General features: G+C 36.1%; 1 protein-coding gene across 1 annotated transcript; it reads right to left on the reverse strand.

Annotated features, from left to right (window-relative positions):
- Positions 1-4,864: 4,864 nt before the first annotated feature.
- LOC113099324 (uncharacterized) lies at positions 4,865-6,263 on the reverse strand. Its single transcript, XM_026264342.1, has 3 exons — positions 5,699-6,263; positions 5,385-5,574; positions 4,865-5,220 (listed from the first exon to the last, which is right to left on the reverse strand). The coding sequence occupies exons 1-3, from the start codon at positions 5,903-5,905 to the stop codon at positions 4,886-4,888; spliced, it is 732 nt and encodes a 243-aa protein (XP_026120127.1). The 5' UTR covers positions 5,906-6,263; the 3' UTR covers positions 4,865-4,885.
- Positions 6,264-21,943: the final 15,680 nt, after the last annotated feature.

The following is a 21,943-nucleotide window of genomic DNA, read 5'->3' on the forward strand; positions in this document are numbered from 1 at the left end:
GGTCCTCCCGGTCGGGCACCACAACCACGCCGCTCCTCCTCATCGGCCGGCAGGGCTCACCGATCCAACGCCAAAAAACTCCAGTTGAGCATCGGCCCGAGCCCTACCGACCGGGCGCCAACAACCACGTAGTTCACTAGCTGCAGCTGGTAGGGCCTACTCTCCCAACGCCCAAGTCGCTCCCTCCGGAGTACGTAGGCCCTTCCAGCCTGCCAACGAGATAACTTCTCAGAAACCAAATCAGCCCCCGCCAGTACTCTGCTTTTTGGGGGGCATTCTTTAAACTGGCGGCTGTCCTCCTGTACATTTGCCTTTTTGGGGGGTACTCTAGCTTCGGGCAATTCCCGAGCTCGGAGCCCTTCCCCGGACAGCACGCCAAATACGCATACCATACCTCAGCTAATTATATGTAAGCGTGAACTAGTGAAATGTAATTATCTATGAAGATTCGGGAGGAGCGCGTCAGATACTTAGCCTAATCATCACAGGTGGACCACAATCAAGTAATCAATCCCACAGTATAAATATCGCTGACTTACCTCTATCCATTGACGGTTTATCAGCATCCCTCCTCCACCCCATCTCCTCACTTCAAGTTCACTTTACAATATACGGGGAAGGGGGGGTACTCTAGCTTCGGGCAATTCCCGAGCTCGGAGCCCTTCCCCGGACAGCACGCCAAATACGCATACCATACCTCAGCTAATTATATGTAAGCGTGAACTAGTGAAATTATCATTTATTTCTGTGATGCAAAGCTGAATTTTCAGCATCATTACTCCATTCTTCAGTGTCACATGTGACATCCAGTCTATCACGTGATCCTTTAGAAATCATTATAATAAGATGATTTATTATGAGTGTTGGAAACAGTTCTGCTGTAGTGTGTGTATGTGTGTGTATATATATATATATATATATATATATATATATATATATATATATATATATATATATATATATATATATATATATATATATTAGGGATGCACGATATTGGATTTTGGCCGATATTCGATATGCCGATATTTTCAAAATAATTTTGGCCGATGCCGATACCGATATATATACAAATATATACTGATATATTTAAACTTTAATTTTACTGAAGAGAAATCCATGTATCTCTTCTGTACTGATTCTACCATAAATGTATTATTTTACAAATGTAGACAGACATTCACATCTGAAAAACAGGTCAATTATTTCACTTGGAGAATATCGGTTTGGCTCATCGGCAGAAATATTCATATCGGCCGATACCGATAATGGTCATTTTAAGCTTTTATCGGCCGATACCGATATTGTGCCGATATTATCGTGCATCCCTAATATATATATATATATATATATATATATATATATATATATATATATATATATATATATATATATATATATATATATACATGTACATACATACATACACATGGGGCGCCAGGTAAAATCATGCCTAGGGCAGCAAATTGGTCAGGGCCGGCCCTGATCCACACTCACCATTTTCGAGAAGACTGGCTGTAAGAATTCAGATGGCTGAGGTACTACAAGCATTAGAACTACCTTTCACCAAATACAAAAGCCAGCTCAACCTTCAAAGGAAGAATGGCTTAAAACTTAATGAAACATACAACAACGATACAGCATGCACACAAACTTTTTTACTATGCACATTTTTTATTCTGAGTGTATGGAATTTTGTTTACTATTTGTACTGTCTTGACAGCGATGGTGCTGTCAGTTTACCTTGTTGTTGCATTTTCAAAAGTGCAGAATAAAATGTGACACTGAATTTGAAACAGCACATTGTAGTTTCTGCATCTATTATTAAAGTATTTATTAGTAATACAGTGGAAATTAGTAGATTTGGTTAGCATGTTGATTTACGGTGTGCGCCCCTAAATTTTCTGGTTGTGCCCCTAAAATTTTCAGTTGGGGGCCACTGTGCTCCTAGTGAAAAAAGTTAGTCTGGAGCCCTGTTATGCCTTATGAAATACAATGTTTTCTGCAATGCTGTAAGACAGTTTTTAATGTGTTAGAAGTTATAGGCACAAAAACTTATGTTAGGACTTCAATTATCAAGATTGTCAGTTTACAGCTTTCTGAGTCCAGTAATGTTTAAATAGTGCTTCTGTTCAAATGAAGTGAAATCTAGCCCAAATCTGCTCAAAAGCTTGTCTCTCTAATAGAGAAAGCTGTTTCATTCAATATTCAGTGCAAATCTTGCCAAACTGAAAGATGCTTATGCCTTATGAAATACAATGTTTTCTGCAATGCTGTAAGACAGTTTTTAATGTGTTAGAAGTTATATGCACAAAAACTTATGTTAGGACTTCAATGATCAAGATTGCCAGTTTACAGCTTTCTGAGTCCAGTAATGTTGAAATAGTGCTTCTGTTCAAATGAAGTGAAATCTAGCCCAAATCTGCTCAAAAGCTTGTCTCTCTATTAGAGAAAGCTGTTTCATTCAATATTCAGTGCAAATCTTGCCAAACTGAAAGGTGCTTATGCCTTATGAAATACAATGTTTCCTGCAATGCTGTAAGACAGTTTTTAATGTGTTAGAAGTTATATGCACAAAAACTTAAGCTAGGACTACAATGCTCAAGATTGTCAGTTTACATGTTTCTGAGTCCAATAATGTTGAAATAGTGCGTCTGTTCAAATGAAGTGAAATCAAGCCCAAATCTGCTCAAAAGCTTTTCTCTCTATTAGAGAAAGCTGTTTCATTCAATATTCAGTGCAAATCTTGCCAAACTGAAAGATGCTTATGCCTTATGAAATACAATGTTTTCTGCAATGCTGTAAGACAGTTTTTAATGTGTTAGAAGTTATAGGCACAAAAACTTATGTTAGGACTTCAATTATCAAGATTGTCAGTTTACAGCTTTCTGAGTCCAGTAATGTTGAAATAGTGCTTCTGTTCAAATGAAGTGAAATCTAGCCCAAATCTGCTCAAAAGCTTGTCTCTCTAATAGAAAAAGCTGTTTCATTCAATATTCAGTGCAAATCTTGCCAAACTGAAAGATGCTTATGCCTTATGAAATACAATGTTTTCTGCAATGCTGTAAGACAGTTTTTAATGTGTTAGAAGTTATATGCACAAAAACTTATGCTAGGACTTCAATGATCAAGATTGTCAGTTTACAGCTTTCTGAGTCCAGTAATGCTGAAATAGTGCGTCTGTTCAAATGAAGTGAAATCTAGCCCAAATCTGCTCAAAAGCTTGTCTCTCTATTAGAAAAAGCTGTTTCATTCAATATTCAGTGCAAATCTTGCCAAACTGAAAGATGCTTATGCCTTATGAAATACAATGTTTTCTGCAATGCTGTAAGACAGTTTTTAATGTGTTAGAAGTTACAACCCATTCTCACTCCAAAGGCGTCAAAAACCGAAGCATGGTCAAGCGCCCCTAGCGTCACTTTTATGACGCCAAATGTGCCTCTCGGCGTGGAATATCGAAGCACTACGACCTTCATTGCTTTCAGTGGGAAACTTTTGGCGTCAGAATTCGACACGAGGACATGAGGGGCCGGTTTCCCGTACGGGAATTAAGCCTAGTCGTAGACTAAATGTCATTTTAAACCTGGATTTATTGAAGTAGCTTTCTCACACATGGATTACAATAGTCTCAGACTTGCACTAGTCTAGACTTAAAACAATCGGATTTCTAGAAGTAGGATTAGACCTAATTCAGATCTAAATGAAGTCTTAAATTAAACCTGGTCAGAAGCAGGTTTAACCTCAGATTAAAAACGTCTTGCCTCAAGGCTCACGTTCATAGTAGCAGAAAATGGATTACCTCGACTATTTCAACGACAATCAGAGACCACCACCAAGACCAGAAAGAAGGTTGCTGAAAGACAGGAGCAACCCACTAAATGATTTTGATGATTTACATTTTCTTGACCGTTTCCGTATGTCAAAGGAAACTGCAACAGAAATAATTGGTTTGCTGCAGCCCAAGCTTTCAGGTGACTTAGTCAGGGGCACTCCTATTTCTCCTTCCTTACAAATATTAATTACCTTAAGGTTTTTGGCATGTGGAACCTTCCATCGTGAAACTGGGGATTTGTGTGGTGTAGGTGAATCAACAGTGTGCAAAATAGTACACAGAGTCTGCAGTGCTATATGTGAACTGAAAAAGGATTTCATCAAATTCCCAAATGCTGCTGAACAGGCCACCTACAAGGTAGATTTCTATGAATATGGTAACTTCCCTGGAGTCATTGGTTGTATCGATGGCTGCCACATTCCCATCAAGTGTCCCTCTACAGCAGATGCTGAGGAATTCAGAAATCGTAAAAACTGGTTTTCAATAAATGTACAAGGAGTGTGCACTCCCACTATGCAGTTCTCCAATATTGTTGCACGTTGGAAAGGTTCAACCCATGACTCAAGGATTTTCCACAACTCCTCTTTGTACGGTCAGTTTGAAACAAGACAACACTCTGGAATTCTACTTGGTGACAGTGGGTATGCACAGACAAACTTCTTGTTCACCCCCTATCTCCATCCAGTCAGACCAGAGCAACAGCGCTATAACCAAGCTCACATGCTCACCAGAGGGCTAATAGAGCGCATGTTTGGTGTATGGAAGAATCGTTTCCAGTGTCTCCGAAATACACTGCGGTTTGAACCTAGGAGGTGCTGCATTGTTATTATTGCAACAGCAGTGCTTCATAATTTTCTTAAACAGTGTGGCTGCCCGGACCCTGATATTGCAAATGATGATGACCAACATGTCCCTATCGCTGAGCTAGCCAATGACAGAAATGGACTTGCTTACAGAGATGCTTTTGCTTTGCAGCACTTCTCATAAATGAGCCTTGAGTGATACATAAATGATTGGCATAGACAGATAAAAAAAATTCATGAAATTATTTATTTAACTGAGATTTTGTTCCAAAGTCAGTTGACACTGCTGCTGCTTCATGTCTCTCTCTTTCATAGACAACTCAAGATGAAGGATTTTCATTTTGACTTCATGTTCTTCTTTTAAATATTGTAAATTACGTTCATGGAACTCTATGGCAAGTTTCTCATGAATGGTCATCCTTTTCCCTCTTGACCTGCTGCCTGGATTAGAGACTGCTGGATGCTGACTACTGCTACTGCAGGAGACTGGATGCTGCTGCATGTTGGTGCTGGCTGCTGCTGGATTCATTTGAGCATCTTGACTGTTCCCTGCGCCCCCCAAGTCCTGTGTCAAGATCAGGTCATCTTTGTATGAAAAAAATAAATAAATAGCATTACATTTGACTTCAACAATAAAGGTCATTACATAATTTTTGTTACAAGACATGACTTGCATTTAATTATGTTGGATGGGATAGCACGTTACTGTAAATGAGACGTGTTAAATGAGTCTTTGAAGGATTCCTCACCTGAACTGTCCAAATGGTCATCATCTGGAATACCTTCCAGGGGTTGCTGACTTTCAATAATCCCAGCCAACAAGTCCCCCAACTCCTTTGTGTCTGGTGGAACTGGGAGTCCCCCGCCTGTCTTGAAACGCTCTTGACGCGTAGCAGCAGTTGTTTTTTTCAGGTTTATTTTTATGTTTTTCCACAGGACCTTTACAAGATAATATATACTCTGAAGAAGGACTTCTATATAATATTGTTTTCTTTTTACATTTCATTAATGAAAACATTTATAATTGACTGATTTGTAAGAATGGGGCAACAATAAATCTTACCTGAACTTGTTGGAGTGTCCGTTTGGTTACTTTTTCATTTGAGTTGAATTGATTCAATATGGAAATCCATGCCTTCTTCTTCTTGTTTTCTGTACCTGAATCATGCTGTTTGTTTTCAATTACAGGATAATTTGATACAATTTGTTTAAAAAGGGTCTTCTCAAATTCACTGAAGTTTTTTGAGCGTTTTCTTCTGCCTTGATCCATTTTTTGGTTAAGTGTAATGACTCCTGCTCCACACACTCCTTAAGACTAATGAATTACAAGTAGTCCATACCAGGTTTTTATAACCTCTCCTTAGCCACATGTGCATGCCATTAATCTAATCGGGTTTCCAAAAGATGATCTCACTTGTCCTTGATTACCTTAATCTGAGACTCTGTAGTCTAGAACTAGTTAATCCAAACTTAAGCAACATCTCAGAAAGTCAGTTGTTTAGTGTGGATTAATTTAAGTAGAATTAGCCTAGTCCTGGTTTATTTTAAGCCATTAACGGGAAACTGGGCCGAGATGTTTATCGCTGTGAAATCACATTCAAGAAGTCTCATTCAGCACACATCGCGATACTTGCTATCAGTGACAGTTCCACAGTTTGGGTGAGTAGTCGTAAATACGCTCTTTTAATGCCTTTTATAAAATGTATTCTGTCTTATTTATTAATCAGATTAGTGCCATATGTTTAATCGCTTTATTATATTGGTCATTCATCCGCGGCTGTCTTTGAGTTTCATTGCGTTTAAATAAATGAACACAGCTGCTAATTAGTCTGATTAAACTCTATCTGTCACGTGACGTGCCATAGACATTCGATCCCTTTTATATTATTATTAATTTCAGGATCAATGATGTAAGTTGTATTTGTAGTAAAATCATGGTAATCACGACACTTACAATAGTAATAAATGAAATGTGAAGTTAAAACACAGTAAACGGGACATTAGTAACTATAACTGTAGTTTTACTATGGTATATTAATAATCAGTACAACAAAACAATAATTGTTTGTATCACTGTAATGTTAGTGTTTTTATGTGCTTTTATATGACAGATATCACAGTAATCATATGTTCTGTACCATGCTTTTAATACCTTTAAATGTAAATCAAAAAAAAAAAAAAATCAAATCAAAAATAAATAAATAATAAAACATGTATTTTTCGATCTTGCAGTTCATTCATATCAGTTTATATATATATATATATATATATATATATATATATATATATATATATATATATATATATATATATATATATATATAAATATTTTGCTCACAGATCATTATTAACATTCTGTATATAATTCAATTTTATTTTCTCTCCCCTTTTTTATTATTTTTATTTTTAGCTGAAAAGACGTAAAGGAAGCCCAGTGGTGTTTCTGGAGAGGGATTCCTTCAGAAATGGAGAAGACAGAAAGCTGCGGAGGCAGATATTTGCAGCAGTAAGTCTGTGATAGTTTGTCCCTTTTATCAAACATTCCTGCTGTTATAATTTGTACAGCATTTGTTGTTTCTTAAACTGTTGCACTGTCCAAATACCCACACTTGCCATCTTTGCACTTGACCACTTGATTACTTATTTGACGTCTTTCCTGTATTTGGCCTAGTGTTCAAGTGAGCATGATGACCACAAGTGTGTGTCGAACTTTTCATGACCTGATGACTGTGTTTCCCAATCCTGGTCCTGGAGAACCCCAGCACTGCACGGTTTTGATGTCTCTCTTATCTGCCTTGGAGCCTTCACTGATGAGCTGATGAGTTGAATCCGGTGTGTTTGATCAGGGAGACATCTCAAATGTGCAGTGTTGGGGTTCTCCAGGACCAGGATTGGGAGCCACTGCCTTATGGGACACTTATGTGTTTACAGAGATTTTTAATATCTAATTAACAATATTTCACATACTGTACATTGGACAGCTGTCCGTAACCTCTTGTGTGATCTCGGCAAAATTCTGATGATTTATTCCAAAACATTGTGCATGATGGGATACACTATGCTTTGTATAGCGCTCAGGAGCAGAATTGGAGATGTTTAGTGTGTGTTAAGGCATTGTGCTTTGGCATTATTAAGACCGGGGACAGTCTCGTTCACACACTGTCACGTACACACACTCTCAAGTTGTCAAGACTGCAAGTGTGGGTATCTGGACGGGGTCAAAGTCTTAAAAATGATCCCTAAACACAGTCGCACATCACAGTCTTAATAATCCAGTTTAACACTTGTATGATATTGTACAAGCCCCAGGACGGTTTCATCTGACACTATCAAAAGAATTCATATGACTATAGCTTGCTATTAATTACTTGCTTTCAATAATGGATGCATTTAACATTTATTTATACATTATCTTTACAGAGGCTGCTTTTATGGTCTAAACAAAACACAGTGTAATGTATAAGTTGAATGTAATGTAATATTTCCTTCCTTTCTGTCTTACAGGATTGTTTGCTGGTGACGCTGTAGTTCTCCATCATGCACAAGGACTCACCTCGTTAACTCTTGTTTTTTTTTTTTTTTTTTTTTTTCCCGCACACACAGAAATGGTCCCTGGATCAGTGATTAGACTTTGCAGTGGTTTGATTTTTGCAGAAGATGTAACTTTTATTTTAATTATAAGCTCATAATGAATACATTACAGAACTTTTTGTTCTCTTTTTCAAGCTTCATACAGTAAACATTTTAGACTTTAATTAAGAGTTTTAGTAAAGGAGATATTCATACACAGTCATCCCCTAGTTCCATTCATGAAGTGAATTCATGATGTTATTGTCAAAGCTAGCAGGTGTTTGTTTTCCTGAACACTTTCTCTGTCTTTCATTGTTCAATCAGTGTTTATTTGATGCTGTGCTGATAGAGTTTTATAGATGATATTGCACACTTGACATGCATGTCTTCATGGTGTTTTTTTGTGAGTTTGAAACATTTACATTGTGTTGTATAACATTTTGGTCAATTAAATTTTTAAGAAAATTGATCTTTTTCCAGTGTTCTCTGAAAGACATACTGTATTTACTGTTTTGTTTTTTAATAAAAGCATTTTCATTTGCATACTGAAAATAGTTAATGTTTAAAACATAACTGCCTTTTTATTCTTTATGGTGGCAAAAACGAGCTTGGTGACAGAGGATGCAGTGTAGTAATTTGGGCATGTTGTCTTTAAATGAGTTTGACATATCAATAAATAATGGAAGATCCTTACATAAAGCATAATAAACATGCATATTTTTGTATTTATTTGTTCATTCATTCATTCATTTATAATTTCTGTTTTTATTCCTAGAGTTCAAATGGTAGAGAATGGTAAATCACAGAAACACAAATGTGAACAATTTTAACTTTAAAACACACTGTAATATACAATGTAAATTTTAGAAGCACTTCATTTGATTAGTAAATATATTTGTCTTTGGTCAAAAAAAAAAAAAAAATCTTAAAAATGTGTCATATTTAATGAGAGGAATCTATCTGTTGGATACAACTGCGACTGCTGGGCATGTGCACATCAATATTGCCCAATTTTTGTCAAGCTGAACAACGGAGGAAGGTGTAGACGTTAATAAAACAGAATCTAATAAGTAGCAAGCTTAATCTATTGTTAACCGAATCTATCCTTTCAGCCGAAAAACGAAAGACATCTGCTCAGCTTTGATGTCATTGGCTATGAATTTTCTTTTAACCCATATTAAACAGCGCATCATGTTAAAAAGTATGTTTTGCTGCTATCATCACATTAGTAATATATTAAGTCAACAATGAAGTGCTGCTATCTTGAGAAAAATGACATCTTTAGCGAGATCCTAATCCTAACCTAGCATAACTTCAATGAACTACAAAAAAAAAACAGCCCCCTAGTGTTGCCTTTCCATAGATAGAACGACGGAGGCTTGTGGGTAATGTAGTTTAAAACTTTTTATTAACGAAACGAAATAAATTATTTATTTTAAGGAAAACTGGTTATCTAAATATGTTTATTGTGCAAACCTCTATGATACATTTGAGAGGCAGGCTGAAATGTGGTATTTTACAGTGAGCAATATTTACAATGCCTTTATGCCAGCTTTCCATTTATTTCTGAAAACTGAGCTCAACATTATTTTATCAGCATAGCATAAGTAATAATCCTACCCATTTCCTCTTTGATTCGTTAATTGGACTCTGATTTACAGCCATTTGAAATATACAGTTTTGGGCTCTTCCGGGGGGTGCTACTGGGCCCCTGGGGGTAGAAGGGCAGTAAAACCTACATATATGTATTCTCCTCATCATGGACAACAAACTGAGCTGAGTCACATTTATATCTGACAGTTTTCACAGTCCTCTGTTTTCTAATTCTTACATCATTGCTATTATACCTTTTGACAGGACATTGTGAAGCCATCTGATGAAACATGGAAAAATTAGAAAGAAATGATTTAACAATGAAAATAATAGATTATTTCTTTGATTTTTGAAGTAAATGGCAAGAAATATAATGGATGAACCAGCAACAACTTGCCTTTATCTATTCCCCACTGTTAAGCAGTAATCAAGGACAATGTATACACATTGTGATACTTTCATGCAGTGCTAAGAATATTAATTTATATATATATATATATATATATATATATATATATATATATATATATATATATATATATATATATATATAAAACTAATTAGCAAAAATCAGTGTAAAAATGTCCTCCTCACCCTCACCGTATCTTGCTCCTCAGGTGCTGGACATCAGTAATGTGCCTGCTCTTGGTTTTAATGCAGTACAAGATCCACGTTGATCATTCCTGCTACATTCTCAGTTATCCCTCAAGTGTTTGTAACAAAAAAGCCCATGGAACCATCTTGTAATGCAAAATAATTAATCTTGTAACTCCCTTTATTTCACAAAAAATTTGCATATTTGCTACTAATATATCAAAAAATTACTTTCTGGTGTACTGATGTCCCAGATGTTATTAATCCGATCAAAAATGTTTATATCTTAAATAAAAAATAATCCCAATAATTAATATGTAGTTTTTCCAAGTCTAAAATAAACACATTTCAGCCTAACTAGTAAAATTATGTATTTACCAAGAATCTTCAGAACACAATATTCACCATTTTCATTTTATTGAAGCATAGACTATAAAGTTGATAAAGTAGCATCAAGACAAATAAGATTCAATGAAAATAATTATCATCAAAAATACATTAACCTCATATATAAATCAGTTCACACAAATGAGTGATGAAATGTCTTTAAAAGTCACACAGTCCCATTCAGTCAACTGTGATACAGATCATGTGATACATATAAGACATGTGATACTGTTCCAGAAAATAATGATTCCCATCATCACATCTAAACTGGTTTCATCTGCCCATCATGATCTTCTTCTCTCGTGTCTGGAAAGCAGTTTTGTTATCTCTCAGTCCTAAGATGCCAGACAAAGTGAAACAAACAATCCAGATGAAGTTGTTTAATGGACAGAGAGCTCATCTTATGTTCTGTGTGATTTTACCCTTGTAGTACTGTACACTTACCATTCTTCAAGCTGTTTTGAGACCTTTTGAGAAGCTTTTTCTCTGAAGACAATTTACCACATCCTCTTCTTTCACTCCTTTCAAGAGCATCACTTGGTCAAAACCCCTCATTTGGCTAATGAGATCATCTGTACAAATTAAAATACTGCAATAAAAATGTCATTCTGCAAGAATTAAGAAAAAGTTACAAAAGGCAAAGGTCTTGCTCATGAGACTGCATTAGCATGTGTAGTTCTCAGAGACTCTAGAATTCATCTATTGTTGCAGTAAATGTGTTTTCTTCCTCTAGAATCTTTCTCCAAAGTTCCTGACTTCTCTCACAAATGTGTTTTAGTCTGTGCAGTGTAAGGCCTGGCTTCAAACCAATCAACTATCAATTCACAATTTATAACATAACATTTACAAAACAATGAAATAATGTAAATTGGTGTTTATATCAACTAAACCAATTTCATGATACTTGTCTACTTTTAAAACAGGTGGTGTGTTTTTAAAAACATAATATTAAAAATGCCGAGTAACACTTTGCTAACATGCTGTAAATGTAATAGTATAAAAAGAAATCAAGGCTGACATGACCAGTTCTGTGAGAGATCATCATAAAATGTTGTATAACACAGCATTGCTTCAACACACACATACCAGAGGACTTCTGTTTGTTTGAGCACAAGATGGCCATCTTCATTTCTCATCCTGAGCAAATAATTTCCTTGGTCTTCCTTCTCTTCTGTGAAACAAGATAATCTCTACTTACTCTGTGTGCAATTAATATTGCTCATTAAACATACTTAAGTTAATTTAAAGTAAGATTCAGACCAGAGCATTTGATGAGTAAATGTTGATTAAAAAATATTCTAAACTAATGTACCTGGGAAGAGCTGATCATGACAAGATTCGCTGAGACTCAGTAATAGCTCTTTTAGTTTTTAGGAAGGTTTGTGAGGGTTGGCTCTTAAAATAGCTGTTGAGCTCAATATTTTAGACCTGAAAAAGAAGAACAGCATTATCTGCAAAAAATCCTGTAAGACAGAAAGAAGGAAATATTATTAATTACGTGCAACTTGTACATTACACTTCTGTAAAGTGACCCCAACTAAGCAAGCCAGAGGCGACAGCGGCAAGGAACCGAAACTCCATCAGTGACAGAATGGAGAAAAAAACCTTGGGAGAAACCAGGCTCAGTTGGGGGGTCAGTTCTCCTCTGACCAGACGAAAACCAGTAATTCAATTCCAGGCTGCAGCAAAGTCAGATTGTGCAGAAGAATCATCTGTTTCCTGTGGTCTTGTCCCGGTGGTCGTCTGAGACAAGGTCTTTACAGGGGATCTGTATCTGGGGCTCTAGTTGTCCTGGTCTCCGCTGTCTTTCAGGGCAGTAGAGGTCCTTTCTAGGTGCTGATCCACCATCTGGTCTGGATACGTACTGGATCCGGGTGACTGAAGTGACCCTGACTGGATCTCGTGGCCACGGTGACCTCGGAACAAGAGAGAAACAGACAAATATTAGCGTAGAGGCCATTCTTCTAATGATGTAGAAAGTACGGTGTTATGTGAAGTGTTTCCGGTTCCGGTTTACCTAATTAATGCAGCCTAAAAATCCTTTAACGGATTTGGATATTAAAAGCATATTAGTATGTTATGTGTATGCCAGGTTAAAGAGATGGGTCTTTAATCTAGATTTAAACTGCAAGAGTGTGTCTGCCTCCTGAACAATGTTAGGTAGGTTATTCCAGAGTTTAGGCGCCAAATAGGAAAAGGATCTGCCGCCCGCAGTTGATTTTGATATTCTAGGTATTATCAAATTGCCTGAGTTTTGAGAACGTAGCGGACGTAGAGGAGTATAATGTAAAAGGAGCTCATTCAAATACTGAGGTGCTAAACCATTCAGGGCTTTATAAGTAATAAGCAATATTTTAAAATCTATACGATGTTTGATAGGGAGCCAGTGCAGTGTGGACAGGACCGGGCTAATATGGTCATACTTCCTGGTTCTAGTAAGAACTCTTGCTGCTGCATTTTGGACTAGCTGTAGTTTGTTTACCAAGCGTGCAGAACAACCACCCAATAAAGCATTACAATAGTCTAACCTTGAAGTCATAAATGCATGGATTAACATTTCTGCATTTGACATTGAGAGCATAGGCCGTAATTTAGATATATTTTTGAGATGGAAAAATGCAGTTTTACAAAGGCTAGAAACGTGGCTTTCTAAGGAAAGATTGCGATCAAATAGCACACCTAGGTTCCTAACTGATGACGAAGAATTGACAGAGCAACCATCAAGTCTTAGACAGTGTTCTAGGTTATTACAAGCAGAGTTTTTAGGCCCTATGATTAACACCTCTGTTTTTTCTGAATTTAGCAGTAAGAAATTACTCGTCATCCAATTTTTTATATCGACTATGCATTCCATTAGTTTTTCAAATTGGCGTGTTTCACCAGGCTGCGAGGAAATATAGAGCTGCGTATCATCAGCATAACAGTGAAAGCTAACACCATGTTTCCTGATGATATCTCCCAAGGGTAACATATAAAGCGTGAAGAGTAGCGGCCCTAGTACTGAGCCTTGAGGTACTCCATACTGCACTTGTGTTCGATATGATACATCTTCATTCACTGCTACGAACTGATGGCGGTCATATAAGTACGATTTAAACCATGCTAATGCACTTCCACTGATGCCAACAAAGTGTTCAAGTCTATGCAAAAGAATGTTGTGGTCAATTGTGTCAAACGCAGCACTAAGATCCAATAAAACTAATAGAGAGATACACCCACGATCAGATGATAAGAGCAGATCATTTGTAACTCTAAGGAGAACAGTCTCAGTACTATGATACGGTCTAAATCCTGACTGGAAATCCTCACATATACCATTATTCTCTAAGAAGGAATATAATTGTGAGGATACCACCTTTTCTAGTATCTTGGACAGAAAAGGGAGATTCGAGATTGGTCTATAATTAACAAGTTCTCTGGGGTCAAGTTGTGGCTTTTTTATGAGAGGCTTAATAACAGCCAGTTTGAAGGTTTTGGGGACATATCCTAATGACAATGAGGAATTAATAATAGTCAGAAGAGGACCTATGACTTCTGGAAGCACCTCTTTTAAGAGCTTAGATGGTATAGGGTCTAACATACATGTTGTTGGTTTAGATGATTTAACAAGTTTATACAATTCTTCCTCTCCTATAGTAGAGAATGAGTGGAACTGTTCCTCAGGGGGTCTATTGTGCACTGTCTGATATGATACGGTAGCTGACGGCTGAATGGTTGAAATTTTATCTCTAATAGTATCGATTTTAGAAGTAAAGTAGTTCATAAAGTCATTACTGTTGTGGTGTTGGGAAATGTCAACACTTGTTGAGGCTTTATTTTTCGTTAATTTAGCCACTGTATTGAATAAATACCTGGGGTTATGTTTGTTTTCTTCTAAAAGAGAAGAAAAGTAATCAGATCTAGCAGTTTTTAATGCTTTTCTATAGGATATGCTACTTTCCCGCCAAGCAATACGAAATACCTCTAGTTTTGTTTTCCTCCAGCTGTGCTCCATTTTTCGGGCTGCTCTCTTTAGGGTGCGAGTATGCTCATTATACCATGGTGTCAAACTGTTTTCCTTAACCTTCCTTAAGCGTAAAGGAGCAACTGTATTTAAAGTGCTAGAAAAGAGAGAGTCCATAGTTTCTGTTACATCATCAAGTTGTTCTGAGGTTTTGGATATGCTAAGGAATTCGGATACATCAGGAAGATAACTTAAAAAGCAGTCTTTTGTGGTAGAAGTGATGGTTCTTCGATACTTGTAACAAGAAGTAGAATTTACAATTTTGGCTATATGAAGTTTACACAGAACTAAATAATGATCTGAGATATCATCACTTGGCTGAATAATTTCAACACTATCAACTTCAATTCCATGTGACAGTATTAAATCTAGAGTATGATTTCGACAATGAGTAGGTCCTGAAACATGTTGTCTAACACCAATAGAGTTCAGAATGTCTATAAATGCTGATCCCAATGCATCTTTTTCATTATCGACATGGATATTAAAATCACCAACTATTAAGACTTTATCTGCAGCCAGAACTAACTCGGATGTAAAATCACCAAACTCTTTAATAAAGTCTGTATGGTGCCCTGGTGGCCTGAATACAGTAGCCAGTACAAACATAACAGGGGATTTATCATTAACATTGGTTTCTCTGGATAATGTTATATGAAGCACCATTACTTCAAACGAGTTATACTTGAAGCCTGCCCTCTGAGAAATTTTTTAGTAAAAGAAGGTCCATGGGCCAGCAAAGATGCTTGTGCCTGTTTTTGAGTGTGTGTGCGTCTCATGAATGTGTGTGCGTCTGTTTCACTGGAATGTGCGATCAAGAAGGGGGGGTGTTTGTCTTCCCTTTTGAAGTTCGATATCGCATCTCTGGATAGTCTCCAAGGTGTTATAACTCTCATCCCCGCCAGGACGTTGCTGTCATGGTGGCGCCCAGGGTGGTGAGTTATGTTGTAAGAGGGTTGTAAAACGAAAGTCCTTGTTTTTTCTTTAACTCACGTTCTGGTCTTTGAGTGTAGAATGTGTCAAAAGGGTAAGGATTCATTAATATGGAACAGATGGTTGAATACCATCCGCTCATTGGTGTTACATTATTAATATACCATAGTAAAACTACAGTTATAGTTACTAATGTCCCGTTTACTGTGTTTTAACTTCACATTTCGTTTATTACTATTGTAAGTGTCGTGATTACCATGATTTTACTACAAATACAACTTAAATCATTGATCCTGAAATTAATAATAATATAAAATGTCTATGGCACGTCACGTGACAGATAGAGTTTAATCAGACTAATTAGCAGCTGTGTTCATTTATTTAAACGCAATGAAACTCAAAGACAGCCACGGATGACCGATATAATACAGCGATTAAACATATGGCACTAATCTGATTAATAAAGAAGACAGAATACATTTTATAAAAGGCATTAAAAGAGCGTATTTACGACTACTCACCCAAACTGTGGAACTGTCACTGATAGCAAGTATCGCAATGTGTGCTGAATGAGACTTCTTGAACGTGATTTCACAGCGATAAACATCTCGTGTCGAATTCTGACGCCAAAAGTTTCCCACTGAAAGCAATGAAGGTCATAGTGCTTCGATATTCGACGCCAAGAGGCACATTTGGTGTCATAAAAGTGACGCTAGGGGCGCTTCACTATGCTTCGATTTTTGACGCCTTTGGAGTGAGAATGGGTTGGAAGTTATATGCACAAAAACTTATGTTAGGACTTCAATGATCAAGATTGTCAGTTTACAGCTTTCTGAGTCCGGTAATGTTGAAATAGTGCGTCTGTTCAAATGAAGTGAAATCTAGCCCAAATCTGCTCAAAAGCTTGTCTCTCTATTAGAAAAAGCTGTTTCATTCAATTATTCAGTGCAAATCTTGCCAAACTGAAAGATGCTTATGCCTTATGAAATACAATGTTTTCTGCAATGCTGTAAGACAGTTTTTAATGTGTTAGAAGTTATATGCACAAAAACTTATGCTAGGACTACAATGCTCAAGATTGTCAGTTTACAGCTTTCTGAGTCCAATAATGTTGAAATAGTGCTTCTGTTCAAATGAAGTGAAATCAAGCCCAAATCTGCTCAAAAGCTTTTCTCTCTATTAGAGAAAGCTGTTTCATTCAATATTCAGTGCAAATCTTGCCAAAATGAAAGATGCTTATGCCTTATGAAATACAATGTTTTATGCAATGCTGTAATACAGTTTTTAATGTGTTAGAAGTTATAGGCACAAAAACTTATGTTAGGACTTCAATTATCAAGATTGTCAGTTTACAGCTTTCTGAGTCCAGTAATGTTGAAATAGTGCTTCTGTTCAAATGAAGTGAAATCTAGTCCAAATCTGCTCAAAAGCTTGTCTCTCTATTATAAAAAGCTGTTTCATTCAATATTCAGTGCAAATCTTGCCAAACTGAAAGGTGCTTATGCCTTATGTAATACAATGTTTTCTGCAATGCTGTAAGACAGTTTTTAATGTGTTAGAAGTTATATGCACAAAAACTTATGTTAGGACTACAAAGCTCAAGATTGTCAGTTTACAGCTTTCTGAGTCCAATAATGTTGAAATAGTGCTTCTGTTCAAATGAAGTGAAATCTAGCCCAAATCTGCTCAAAAGCTTGTCTCTCTATTAGAGAAAGCTCTTTCATTCAATATTCAGTGCAAATCTTGCCAAACTGAAACATGCTTATGTCTTATGAAATAAAATGTTTTCTGCAATGCTGTAAGACAGTTTTTAATGTGTTATAAGTTATATGCACAAAAACTAATGTTAGGACTTCAATGATCAAGATTGTCAGTTTACAGCTTTCTGAGTCCAGTAATGTTGAAATAGTGCTTCTGTTCAAATGAAGTGAAATCAAGCCCAAATCTGCTCAAAAGCTTGGTCTCTCTATTAGAGAAAGCTGTTTCATTCAATATTCAGTGCAAATCTTGCCAAACTGAAACATTCTTATGTCTTATGAAATAAAATGTTTTCTACAATGCTGTAAGACAGTTTTTAATGTGTTAGAAGTTATATGCACAAAAACTAATGTTATGACTTAAATGATCAAGATTGTCAGTTTACAGCTTTCTGAGTCCAGTAATGTTGAAATAGTGCTTCTGTTCAAATGAAGTGAAATCAAGCCCAAATCTGCTCAAAAGCTTTTCTCTCTATTAGAGAAAGCTGTTTCATTCAGTATGCAGTGCAAATCTTGCCAAACGGATAGATGCTTATGCCTTATGAAATACAATGTTTTCTGCAAAGCTGTAAGACAGTTTTTAATCTGTTAGAAGTTATATGCACAAAAACTTATGTTAGTACTTCAATTATCAAGATTTTCAGTTTACAGCTTTCTGAGTCCAGTAATGTTGAAATAGTGCTTCTGTTCAAATGAAGTGAAATCAAGCCCAAATCTGCTCAAAAGCTTGTCTCTCTATTATAAAAAGCTGTTTCATTCAATATTCAGTGCAAATCTTGCCAAACTGAAAGGTGCTTATGCCTTATGTAATACAATGTTTTCTGCAATGCTGTAAGACAGTTTTTAATGTGTTAGAAGTTATATGCACAAAAACTTATGTTAGGACTACAAAGCTCAAGATTGTCAGTTTACAGCTTTCTGAGTCCAATAATGTTGAAATAGTGCTTCTGTTCAAATGAAGTGAAATCTAGCCCAAATCTGCTCAAAAGCTTGTCTCTCTATTAGAGAAAGCTCTTTCATTCAATATTCAGTGCAAATCTTGCCAAACTGAAACATGCTTATGTCTTATGAAATAAAATGTTTTCTGCAATGCTGTAAGACAGTTTTTAATGTGTTATAAGTTATATGCACAAAAACTAATGTTAGGACTTCAATGATCAAGATTGTCAGTTTACAGCTTTCTGAGTCCAGTAATGTTGAAATAGTGCTTCTGTTCAAATGAAGTGAAATCAAGCCCAAATCTGCTCAAAAGCTTGGTCTCTCTATTAGAGAAAGCTGTTTCATTCAATATTCAGTGCAAATCTTGCCAAACTGAAACATTCTTATGTCTTATGAAATAAAATGTTTTCTACAATGCTGTAAGACAGTTTTTAATGTGTTAGAAGTTATATGCACAAAAACTAATGTTATGACTTAAATGATCAAGATTGTCAGTTTACAGCTTTCTGAGTCCAGTAATGCTGAAATAGTGCTTCTGTTCAAATGAAGTGAAATCAAGCCCAAATCTGCTCAAAAGCTTTTCTCTCTATTAGAGAAAGCTGTTTCATTCAGTATGCAGTGCAAATCTTGCCAAACGGATAGATGCTTATGCCTTATGAAATACAATGTTTTCTGCAAAGCTGTAAGACAGTTTTTAATCTGTTAGAAGTTATATGCACAAAAACTTATGTTAGTACTTCAATTATCAAGATTTTCAGTTTACAGCTTTCTGAGTCCAGTAATGTTGAAATAGTGCTTCTGTTCAAATGAAGTGAAATCAAGCCCAAATCTACTCAAAAGCTTTTCTCTCTATTAGAGAAAGCTGTTTCATTCAATATTCAGTGCAAATCTTGCCAAACTGAAAGGTGCTTATGCCTTATGTAATACAATGTTTTCTGCAATGCTGTAAGACAGTTTTTAATGTGTTAGAAGTTATATGCACAAAAACTTATGTTAGGACTACAATGCTCAAGATTGTCAGTTTACAGCTTTCTGAGTCCAGTAATGCTGAAATAGTGCTTCTGTTCAAATGAAGTGAAATCTAGCCCAAATCTGCTCAAAAGCTTGTCTCTCTATTAGAGAAAGCTGTTTCATTCAATATTCAGTGCAAATCTTGCCAAACTGAAACATGCGTATGTCTTATGAAATACAATGTTTTCTGCAATGCTGTAAGACAGTTTTTAATGTGTTAGAAGTTATATGCACAAAAACTAATGTTAGGACTTCAATGATCAAGATTGTCAGTTTACAGCTTTCTGAGTCCAGTAATGTTGGAATAGTGCTTCTGTTCAAATGAAGTGAAATCAAGCCCAAATCTGCTCAAAAGCTTGGTCTCTCTATTAGAGAAAGCTGTTTCATTCAATATTCAGTGCAAATCTTGCCAAACTGAAACATTCTCATGTCTTATGAAATAAAATGTTTTCTACAATGCTGTAAGACAGTTTTTAATGTGTTAGAAGTTATATGCACAAAAACTTATGTTAGGACTTCAATGATCAAGATTGTCAGTTTACAGCTTTCTGAGTCCAGTAATGTTGAAATAGTGCTTCTGTTCAAATGAAGTGAAATCAAGCCCAAATCTGCTCAAAAGCTTTTCTCTCTATTAGAGAAAGCTGTTTCATTCAGTATTCAGTGCAAATCTTGCCAAACGGATAGATGCTTATGCCTTATGAAATACAATGTTTTCTGCAAAGCTGTAAGACAGTTTTTAATGTGTTAGAAGTTATATGCACAAAAACTTATGTTAGTACGTCAATGATCAAGATTGTCAGTTTACAGCTTTCTGAGTCCAGTAATGTTGAAATAGTGCTTCTGTTCAAATGAAGTGAAATCAAGCCCAAATCTACTCAAAAGCTTTTCTCTCTATTAGAGAAAGCTGTTTCATTCAGTATTCAGTGCAAATCTTGCCAAACTGAAAGATGTTTATGCCTTATGAAATACAATGTTTTCTGCAATGCTGTAAGACAGTTTTTAATGTGTTAGAAGTTATATGCTCAAAAACTTATGTTAGGACTTCAATGATCAAGATTGTCAGTTTACAGCTTTCTGAGTCCAGTAATGCTGAAATAGTGCTTCTGTTCAAATGAAGTGAAATCTAGCCCAAATCTGCTCAAAAGCTTGTCTCTCTATTAGAGAAAGCTGTTTCATTCAATATTCAGTGCAAATCTTGCCAAACTGAAACATGCTTATGTCTTATGAAATAAAATGTTTTCTGCAATGCTGTAAGACAGTTTTTAATGTGTTAGAAGTTATATGCACAAAAACTAATGTTAGAACTTCAATGATCAAGATTGTCAGTTTACAGCTTTCTGAGTCCAGTAATGCTGAAATAGTGCTTCTGTTCAAATGAAGTGAAATCAAGCCCAAATCTGCTCAAAAGCTTTTCTCTCTTTTAGAGAAAGCTGTTTCATTCAGTATTCAGTGCAAATCTTGCCAAACTGAAAGATGTTTATGCCTTATGAAATACAATGTTTTCTGCAATGCTGTAAGACAGATTTTAATGTGTTAGAAGTTATATGCACAAAAACTAATGTTAGGACTTCAATGATCAAGATTGTCAGTTTACAGCTTTCTGAGTCCAGTAATGTTGAAATAGTGCTTCTGTTCAAATGAAGTGAAATCAAGCCCAAATCTGCTCAAAAGCTTTTCTCTCTATTAGAGAAAGCTGTTTCTTTCATTATTCAGTGCAAATCTTGCCAAACGGATAGATGCTTATGCCTTATGAAATAAAATGTTTTCTGCAAAGCTGTAAGACAGTTTTTAATGTGTTAGAAGCAGTGTTAATTTCGTTGACTAAATATTTTCGTCATTATTTTCGTCACGAATATATTTTTGCCGACGAAAACGAAACGAAAACTAAAATAGAAGGCACTGATGGAGACTAAAACTATGACTAAATTGATTGACATTATCGTCAACGAATAAAGGACGAGACGAAAATAGACTGTGACGAAAATCAAATCAGCAGACGGGAGAGATGCGAGGAATGAGCAAAAGAACCGGCAAAACAGAACAGACTGCATGAGAGAAGAGAACCAATCAGAGCCTGACTTATTGAGACGTGAAGCGAAGGTTTTCAGTTTTTATGAGCTCCCGGGAAGTCGGCATTCGAAGAGGTGATAGGGACTTTAAGCAACAGCCTCTGGTGGAACGGCAACGCCATTCTGGCGTTGTATTGCGCCTGCGCGAATTTAACTGCTACTTTGTGACGTTCTAATTTAACGGTCTACTACGGGAGAACAGCTGATTTGCCGGAGTCGCTACAACGTGAGAGGTTAGGTAAATAAATGTTATGTTTTTAGACTTATTTACATCATACAATATTAAAAACTCCTCTTCTGACAAAAGATTGTCATTTAACGCCAAAAGCAATCCTTCTCTTGCTTTTTTAAATTATATTTTTTTTTGGATCTCAATAAATGAATTAATGCTGCGTTGCGCTGTTCTGTTTTACCGTTGCTTAGTGACTTTTACGTTCTTGGCTACAGCGGTG

The sequence above is a fragment of the Carassius auratus genome, unplaced genomic scaffold, assembly GCF_003368295.1.
Source record: "Carassius auratus strain Wakin unplaced genomic scaffold, ASM336829v1 scaf_tig00216899, whole genome shotgun sequence".
Classification (NCBI taxonomy): domain Eukaryota; kingdom Metazoa; phylum Chordata; class Actinopteri; order Cypriniformes; family Cyprinidae; genus Carassius; species Carassius auratus.

Excerpts from the sequence above, each read along its gene's own strand:
- LOC113099324 (XM_026264342.1), bottom strand. The coding sequence starts at position 5,905 with ATGGATCAAGGCAGAAGAAAACGCTCAAAAAACTTCAGTGAATTTGAG. Across the intron at positions 5,575-5,698 it reads GGACACTCCAACAAGTTCAG|GTCCTGTGGAAAAACATAAA; the intron begins GTAAGATTTATT and ends TATCTTGTAAAG. Across the intron at positions 5,221-5,384 it reads TGACCATTTGGACAGTTCAG|ATGACCTGATCTTGACACAG; the intron begins GTGAGGAATCCT and ends TTTCATACAAAG.